This window comes from Corylus avellana, chromosome 7 (assembly GCF_965113065.1).
Source record: "Corylus avellana chromosome 7, dhCorAvel1.hap1.2, whole genome shotgun sequence".
NCBI classification, from domain to species: Eukaryota; Viridiplantae; Streptophyta; class Magnoliopsida; order Fagales; family Betulaceae; genus Corylus; species Corylus avellana.
This window is the reverse complement of record NC_142496.1, coordinates 4,621,292-4,630,570: the sequence shown is the minus strand read 5'-3', so window position 1 is coordinate 4,630,570 and position 9,279 is coordinate 4,621,292. Positions and strand designations below refer to the sequence as shown.

Genomic DNA, 9,279 nt, shown 5'->3' with positions numbered 1-9,279 from the left:
ATGATAGTCGGACCATGAACCCAAACAATGCGGCCCCACATCCTCTATATATATACATATAGAGAGAGAGAGAGAGAGCAAGTAGCAGGTAGTAGATGCTTGTCAAAAGTTACTTTTAAGACATGAGTGGCTTCTAATTGCTTTGAGTTTTCAATAATTCCATAAATGGGGCCAAATGTTAAGCGGATTACACGTTAAAATTGACTTATTTTTTAAAATTTTTTTACAAAATAAAAAAAATAAAGAAAAATTTTAAAATATTTAATCTTTAATTAAACTATAACATACATAATGCAATTTTAATAACAGTACTTAAGCGATTTATTTTCTCTCATGTTAATTATGACAAGCCACTCATGTCTTTATGGTGTCCCCTTTTTTTCTCTCTCTATTTTGTTTAAGATCATCCTGCACGCAACATCCTAAAACTGAAAGAATCAGAGTCATCATCAGACACCGCCTACCAAGCTGAATCCGACAGAGTTAATGATTACTACGCAGTTTCCATGTACTATTCATTGAATCTTGCATTGACGAAGCAATAATAATAAATAAACAATAAAATATATAAATATAACGCAAGTTATTTTTCCATTTATCGGATGCTTGTTTAAAAATGTTCAAATAATTTTAATTGAAGGGACTAAACTAATTTTTAGGCATATGTCAAAAAATTTTAAGTTTATTTTAATATTACGTTCATACATTCAATTAAAATAAATAAAAATATATATCCATAAAAGCGTGTATATATATATATATAATATATATATATATACACGCATTTTTTTTATTTTTTATTTTTTATTTTTTTTTTGTTTTTTACACGCATTTTCTCTTAATTATACATTCTTGGAAAGAAAACAACCTAAACTTATCAAAAAAAACTCTATGAGAGGCTGAGAGCGAAGTTGAGTCTTCCATCGACTCTGAAGGACCAGAGTGTTATATCATCGCCGACATCGAGTCCGTTTGTCTTGGCAACAGAAATCCATGGGGAGCTCAACACATATGACATACTTTTACCAACATTCCACTTCTTCAACCATATGCTTGACTCTTTAAGGCTCGGTTCTATCAACGACACTTTCATGCCTTGAAAATGTCGTCCATCTTCTTTCTTTTGTACGATGTTTTCTTTTTCCTCTTCAGTAAGAAACTCGACACTCATTTTCTTCCTGGATATTAAAAACCGATTACAACTAGGGTCCAAATCTGTTTTGGTTAACACCTTTTTGATCACCATCTTCACATCACTTCCCTGCAACTCCACTACTACTTTCTTCTTCAACTCTGTTGGCATGTCGTCTGCTGGTGGGTCTGAACCCGAGTGCTGTGTTACTATTCTCGGGTTGTTCCTTTGCACTCGAATTTTTTTCCTAGCCCAAGAAATTAGTAATGGTGTCGTTGGCTCTTTCTTTTTCCCTTCTCCTTCCTTTGGGCAGTCGGGTTTCGTCTTGGGCGTGTCGATAACATGGGTACTGTTTGTGTCGGTTGCATGAAGAGCGATATCGAAATCCAAGCTTTTCCTTCGCTCATGCGCCTTTCGCACACTGAAATCAATCAGGTCCATCAAAACTCTCTCTGTCGTCAACGACAGCGCCTCTTCTTCATTCTTAGCCACAGCTTTGACCTCATCCAAGAGCCTTTTGAATGACCCATTTACGTCAGTAGAATCGCAGCGCAAATCTTCAAGAGTCACCCTCCTTTTCTTTCTGCAGAGAACAAGGGAATCATGCACAAAGTTTCAGAAAACAAAGAATAGTGTGATAAAATTTAATTCTTAGATGGTAATGAGAACAATGGATGAAAACAAAGAATTAAGCTAAAGAAGAAGATTAGCTTTTTCTAAAATTAAAAAAATTTAAAAAAAAAAAGAACAGAAAAAAAAAGGCACACAAGACCTCACGCAATCTCCCTCACGGAGTCTTCTCCAAAGCCAACTCCTTTGCTCTCTCCCTTACTCCCACACCCACATTGGCCTTAAGCCCCATTAGTGCCTCCAACAATAGCACACAAGACCTCCTCAACCCCTTCCCGTCCATGCTCTCACAAAAAGCCCTCAACTCGGTCCTCGGCGGGGTCACCGAATCCGAACCCACATTACCACTGGGGTCAACCCGGATTTTGGTCAGCTGGGTCTCCGAAATTGATGAAGAAGAAGGGTCTTCTGGGTTGGTTTGGGTGTTCTAACCTTGTGAGGCACATGGGTCAATTTCCTTTCCGTCCATACTTCACACGAAGCCCTCAACTCGGACATCGGCGGGGCCACCAAATCCGCACCCACATCACCACTCGGGTCAACCCCAATTTGGGTCATTTGGGTCTCCGAAATTGATGAAGAAGAAGGGTCTTCTGGGTTGGTTTGGGTGTTCTAACCTTGTGAGGCACATGGGTCAATTTCCTTTCCGTCCATACTTCACACGAAGCCCTCAACTCGGGCATCGGCGGGGTCACCAAATCCTCCTGCACCCACATCACCACTCGGGTCAACCCCAATTTGGGTCATCTGGGTCTCCGAAATTGATGAAGAAGAAGGGTCTTCTGGATTGGTTCGGGTGTTCTGACCTTTTGAGGCACATGGATCAATTTTGGAAGTTAACTGAGTGACACGGTGCAGTGGGTCTGAGTTTGTTTTTGGGGACGCCTGTCTCGTGCTTTGGGAATTTTCAGGGAAAAAAAACTTAAAAAGTCTAGAGGAAGACAAAGGTAATATGGTCAAAGTGTGTAAAGAGATACCTGTGGTTTGGGACAGGCATCGGAAGCGATGGCATTTGGTATCCGGAGATTCCCTTATAGAGTTGGGTTTTTGCCGGTCCTGCTAAAAAAAGAAACAGGCTAAAAACAAAAATCAGAAACTTTAAAACAAATGCATATAACAATATATACGTTTCATGGAAAACATATCTTAGCAAACTAGACTAGAAGACATACCCGCACTTGCAGCAGAGCCAGAGGTTCCAGAGGCACAGTACATTCCGCCGCAGGTAGCAATTTTTTGTAAAAAAGACAAGTTCTGCAGTTGGTAACCTGATCTGCGCGCTTTCTATATTTATAGGCTGCAGAAGTACAAGTAACTTGAGCCAGAGGTTGGTAGGTAACCTGAGCCAGAGGTTGGTAGGGTTTAGGGTTTAGGGTTATTTCCTTGTTTGGCTAAGCATGTTTTTGTTTTTGTTTTTAAATTCTTATTTTTTGATTTTCAAAATAATTCTATTTCAGATTTCTATGTGAAAATAAGTTTATAATGTGATAAAAATTGTTCTTGTACTTATTTTTATAATAACTTTTGGTGTAAATAAAAAATGATTGCCAATGATTGGTATTAATCATTGGAGGATTTAACTAAGGCTGACAAAATAGGTACTTGGCAGGTACCCGTTTATCTTATGCCTGTTTTTTTATAATAAGATTTTAGATAATTCATGCATCTAATCTAAAATCTTATTATAAAAAAGCATACCTAGAATAAATAGGTATATGTCAGGTACCTATTTTGCCAGCCCTAGATTTAACTTCCATTGGATTCACAAATAGAGATTTACCCAACTAAAGTAATATTTAACACATTATTAAAAAAAAAAAAAAACCGAAAAAAAAGGTTACGGCCACCCTCAAGGCTCCATAGGGGTGGCCAAGCCACCCCCAGTGGGTACTGGGGGTGGCTCGGCCACCCCCAAATGGCCAAGGGGGTGGCCTCCCCAATTTTTTTTTTTAATTTTAAAAAAAAAAATTAAGTGGGTGTCACGTGTTAACATTTGATTGGTCCAAGTGGTTTTCCGTTAAGTCAACTGACAGAAATACTAACTTGGTCTATTATCAAAACCACATGGACCTCCTATGATAAAAATGAAATTTTAGGAGAAAAAAATAAAGTTATAAGACCCATGGAGGTCTGAAGTATTTAACCCTTATTTTTATTGTTTTTTAACAAAGTTTTTCTATTATTTTAATTTTTTTTTAAGAAAGTTTTTGCTATTTGTTTACTTTCACTGTGAACCACAACTTCACTGAGACAGGCTCGCACATGGTAATAGTTAGATCATTACTTTGCTTGGGTGTCAGGCAAACGTATGGGCAGTCTGTTGGGCAATTATTTTACCCTTGGGTTTTGGATGCTGAGACACAAAAATTTGGGCTAGCACAAAATTTCAAGGTATTCATCTCCATTTTCATTTTCACTTTGGGTTTTGGACTAGAAGGGCCAAACAAGAAACTCACATGGGTTTTAACCAAAAAACCCCAAAATAAAACCAACCGGGTTGTTTACCAAATATATTTTTCTATATTTTTCTAAAAATATAGAAAATTATAGAAAATTTTCTATATTTTTAGGGGTTGTTTGGTAATTATCGGGTTGTCCCGGACCCTGTTCACCTTTGACTGATTGACCATCAAATTTTGAACTTTCAACGTCAATATTTTACCAACTTTAACCATATTGTCCTTGTCTTTTTCTGAACACTTTTTGAGGTTTTTTCCCTGAAAATCCCCCGCACGAAACAGGCGTCCCCTGGGTGGAGGATCTCATTCGGCCTGACAACAGAATCCCATGGCTGCTGAAAGACTTGCGGTCTGGCAAGCACGAAAGACGGGTAATTCTCCATAATCCTGGCTGTGGGAGTTGCCATGTAGAAGCACTCCACCATCCCGCCAGCGAGGACGATTTTCAACGGGATAGAGAAGCTTTCCTCCTCCCTCTGATTGGCTGCAGCGGCCGGCGTAGGACGTTGGAAGGGAGTGAGCTTATGGACTATGAGCAATTTCTTGAACATGTTTTTGCAGTTTTGGAAAGATGTAGGCTGCCAATTACTGGTACTAAAAAGGATTGATTAATTGACCATGGTTTTCAAGTCTTCGGACATCGGTGGCTTCAAGAGGCACATAGCCGTTCATTTCTTGACAAATTATTTTTAAAATAATGTAAGATGAAATCTCGGCAAGCTTGCAAAGAAGAGGATGTGGCTGGTCCTTTGTCATCTAGTTTTTGCAGACGGAATGGAATATCGGGCCAGCAAATTAATCTGAAAATGTGGATTCTTGCCGACAGTAATTTATACGTTAAGGTTGGGACAGAGTTCGTGCCTGGGAAAAAAGGGGAAGAAAACGAAGGTTGGGGCAGCGTTTGTGCGCTGAAAAAGAAAAAAAAAAAAAAAAAAAAGAGAATAAAACAAAGGACAAGAGTGTAATTTCATAAATGGGAGACTGATGGGTTGTGTTTATTAAGCACTATTATCGAGAATATACAGTATTTAGGCTGACTCCACCCGGTTGCCAAACACCACCGTAGTGTCCAAGCCACCTACTTTGGTGTTGGTAAACAGATCGCACGTATAACGGATTTAGGGGGGATCAGGCCTAGAAGATAAAAAAAAAAAAGAATTTCAAGACAAAAAAAAAAAAAAACAAAAAAAAACAAAAAAAATTCAAAGAATAAAAATTAAAGTTTTTTATTTTTTTATTTTTTTGTCAATTGGTCTCTTTTCAAAAACATTTTGACCTTTAATCCCTCTCCAAATTGAAAGCCGGCTCCGTCCATGTGTATATATCTGTTCAATAGTGTATTTTGAAAAAAAAAATTAATTTCTTTTAAATAATAATAAAAATAATTGATGTAATATAAAAAAAATTGTATTCGAGTACTTTATTTATTTTATCTATTATATATAATACCGTAATGAGAAAAGATAAATGTTTATATTAAAGTAATGTATAGAGAACTACTTTTATTTCTATATACATTGGGAAATAGTGTAGCAATCCTTGATGATTGATTAAATGTAAAGAATCTGACGTGAGTAAATTTTTGTAGTTTTTTTCAAATTTTTCTTAAACATAATGAAAAAAATGATATCTAAGGCATTTGCTGCCGTTGATGTTTATTATAAACAATTTCCATGGCAACTTTCCACTTGATAATTAAGGTTAGGCCACCCAGGCAAATTGCAAAGCCATCCAAAAAGCTTTTGTTTTTCACTTTTTTGGGGGTGGATAGTGGATACTAGTCTTTTAGGTGTGATGCTACAATGACATTACTAAAAGATTCACACCTAAGGGTCTGTTTGCCAATGATGATGACCTAGATACTGTTCCTCAGTTGACCAATTGACCGAGTGCTTTGAATTTTCAACCCCTAAACTGCCCTGCCTATTGACCATATTGCCCCCCTCAATTACATGAATTTTTTCACTCCCCCCACACCATCAGGCCAGCCATCCCCCCCCCCCCCCCCCAGCGCTAAATGAATTTTTTCACTCCCCCATCCCCAATTTTTTTTCACTCCCCCGCCCCCCCCCCCCACCCCCCCACACACCATCAGGCCAGCCGTCCCCCCTCCCCCACACACACACCATCAGGCCAGCCGTCCCCCCTCCCCCCCCCCCCCCCCCCCCCCCAAGCGCTAGTTTCATGTCCATCAGCTTTTCCCCACTGTTTCTCTCGAAAATCCCCTTGCCCACAACGAACCAGGCGTCCCCCCCTGTGCGCGATCCTCCTGAAATCAGCAGGATTTGTATTAAATCCTGCAAGTCATCATCCATCGTCCAAGCACATCTTCGACACATTGATGGCATTCCGCTTCATTGAAGCACCATTTACCACAATACTATTGATTCTCGTTTTGGATGCCATTTTCACAAACACCTGAGGGTCACTAATCATCCGCTTGACCGCAGCATTTGACACATTGATGGCCGCCATCCGAATTGTTAAACTCGCTGCAGTTTTTCAGATGAATGATCCGCTTTTTCTGCTTGGACAAGTCTCTGTATTTGTCGGTGAGAATCATCAATTGGTGGTCGAAGAATCAGCATCGATTTATGACCAGCAGTAAGCGTGTGCAAGACCGAAGCAAGAACAAACGGGTTGATCTGGAAATCGCAACCGAGAAGTTGAAGATAGTGAGCAAGGTCCTCTTTTTGATGGAGATTCTAAAGAAAGAACCCGAGATGATCATCCCGCTGCGCTCACTAGACCAGCACCAGAGGCAGATTAACCTCCCAAAGCCCCACAAGATCTCCGACTTCGTTCGCAAAGTGCCGAAACTCTTTGAACTTTACAAGGACCGAAACGGCGTGGTATGGTTTGGAATGACAGTGAAGGCTAATAGGGTAATTCTACATCAGGTTCATCAGGGTTATTTTATTAAATGCACCAATACCTAGACTCTACAGTGTTTAGGCTGGCCAACACCTTTGCCAAACACTACCTAAAAGACTTTACTTTTAATTGTGCGAAGACAGCGTACGGTGTTTTTCTTCAAACGACATGTGTTTTTCCGTGGCTAATGTAAACGCGTTTGAATCTTTGAGTAAAGATTGCTTCTGGAAGCCTTAAATTAAAATCTATCTATTCTTGGACGGCTGTGATTGAACATCTATTTTAGTTGACTTTTCAACATACTAAAGCAAAAAGTTTGGCCTCTAAGAGCATTCCCAGCAGCTTCTTCGTCATTTTTCTTACATTTAAGGATTCAAACTACTTTTTGCTTCCCTATGTCAAAATACACCTCAATAACTTCCCTTGATCCTTTCCTATATCATTAAAAAATTTGTTTTTTTAATTATATTATATATATGAGAGGAGAGAGGAGAGAGGAGAGAGTAGAGAAAAGAGAGAAATATTTTTTTTTATTTTAATAATCATAAGGATTGCAATAGTGGAACCCTATATTTTGGGTTCCACTGATCCTCATGGTTAAGGCTCAGTTAGGGAGTCTGCTGTGGGATATTTTTTGCGATTTTTTGGACATATTTCCTACACATAGGGAACAGACTCCCTTATAGGGAGTCTGCTGGAAATGCTCTAATATCTATGCCCGTACGTATCCTCAGATCTGCGCTTCCTTCATCTCACAAGGAATTGCTAATTCCTCATTAGCAAATTATGAGACGATCATTAGCAATTATAAGTAAATTAGTTTAGCAAATTATATATAAACAATGGGGAGTAATCTATGAATACCAAATTATAAGTAAATTTGCAGATGTTGTGTATACCAAATTATAAGTAAATTAGTTTAGCAAATTAGCAATTAGCAATTGCTAATTCATAGATTCCATACGATACGATGGATTGTTTATCCATGTTGGAGATAGATTTAAGGGAAAAATGCAATTTACCCTTTAAAGTTTTAGGAATTTTTTAATTTTAACCCTAAAGTTTAAAAATTGGCAATTTACCTCCCTGAAGTTTCAAAAATTGGCAATTTAAACCCTAAGTTTAATTTTTTTCCTCAAAATAGACGGAAATCTATGAAATTACATCATTACCCTTTGGCTTTTAAAAAAAAATTTTGGTCCAATTTAATGAAAAAATTAAATAGAAGATTTAAATTGTCAATTTTTTAAACTTCAGAAAAATAGATTATCAATTTTTGAACTTTAAAGTTAAAATTAAAAAACTCCTAAAATTTCATAAGTAAACTGAAATTTTTTCCTAAATTTAATAACTAAAACATGACTCATCAAATCTGATGGGGGCCACTGCCATTATCCTTAAATTTGCGAGGATGACTTTTGTTTGTACGCGTGGTTTTGCCGTTAAACTACACAAGGGTGGAACCAACATTTTCCATGTGGATCCGAATATATATATATATTCTATGTGTCAAACTTCCATTCCTCTAGATGGTGTTGTGTTTAGCAACCGAGTGAAGAGTGTGTAAATAGTGTACATTCTGGATAATTGTGCATTATAAAACAATTCATAGTCTTCCATTTATGAAATTACTCTTTTATTCTTCGTTTTAACTGGCATGATCCCTCATTAAATTAATAAATTAATCCAAACGGATTCTTAACAATCCCCATCAGTCACCTAGTCGCCCCTGTGTGGTTTTCTTGGCTGTCCGTAGTTGGATTTAATAATATTAATTGTATAGTTAGAATTTCAAGGGAGTGCATTTAATTATGTATATAAAGTTAACATTGATATGTTTTTAAAAATAAATTAAATAATGCGAAGTTACGTGTATATCGAGATAGATGTTCCAATTTTAAATTATAATCATAATGAAATGAAAAATATTATTATTGTGAAAACTTCTCTAATTTTCTCTTTGGCAAAAACTTCACCTCAAAGTTAACTACTTGCCTCCTTTGTTTGAGATCTCCTTCTCTCCTCTTTCATGAAGCTGCTTCTTTCTGTTTCACTATCTAGAGTTATCTTTTAGACATTCTTGCCTTTTATGAGGCAATATTCATCACCATTGGCAATCTATCTTTGATCCTTTCAAAATTGTAGCCTCAGTCCCTCAACCTCGGCCTTTTTGCTTCCTCCAAC

General features: G+C 37.6%; 1 protein-coding gene across 1 annotated transcript; it reads right to left on the bottom strand.

The window, feature by feature from the left end:
- Nucleotides 1-837: 837 nt before the first annotated feature.
- LOC132185965 (uncharacterized) lies at nt 838-4,772 on the bottom strand. The gene is made up of 4 exons (XM_059599787.2): nt 4,425-4,772; nt 2,935-3,046; nt 2,740-2,818; nt 838-1,715 (listed from the first exon to the last, which is right to left on the bottom strand). Exons 1-4 carry the CDS (start codon nt 4,770-4,772, stop codon nt 890-892), a joined length of 1,365 nt encoding a protein of 454 aa, XP_059455770.2. The 3' UTR covers nt 838-889.
- Nucleotides 4,773-9,279: the final 4,507 nt, after the last annotated feature.

Excerpts from the sequence above, each read along its gene's own strand:
- LOC132185965 (XM_059599787.2), bottom strand. The coding sequence starts at position 4,772 with ATGTTCAAGAAATTGCTCATAGTCCATAAGCTCACTCCCTTCCAACGT. Across the intron at positions 3,047-4,424 it reads GGACAATATGGTTAAAGTTG|AAAGCGCGCAGATCAGGTTA; the intron begins GTAAAATATTGA and ends CTATAAATATAG. Across the intron at positions 2,819-2,934 it reads TGGCTCTGCTGCAAGTGCGG|GACCGGCAAAAACCCAACTC; the intron begins GTATGTCTTCTA and ends TTTTTTTAGCAG.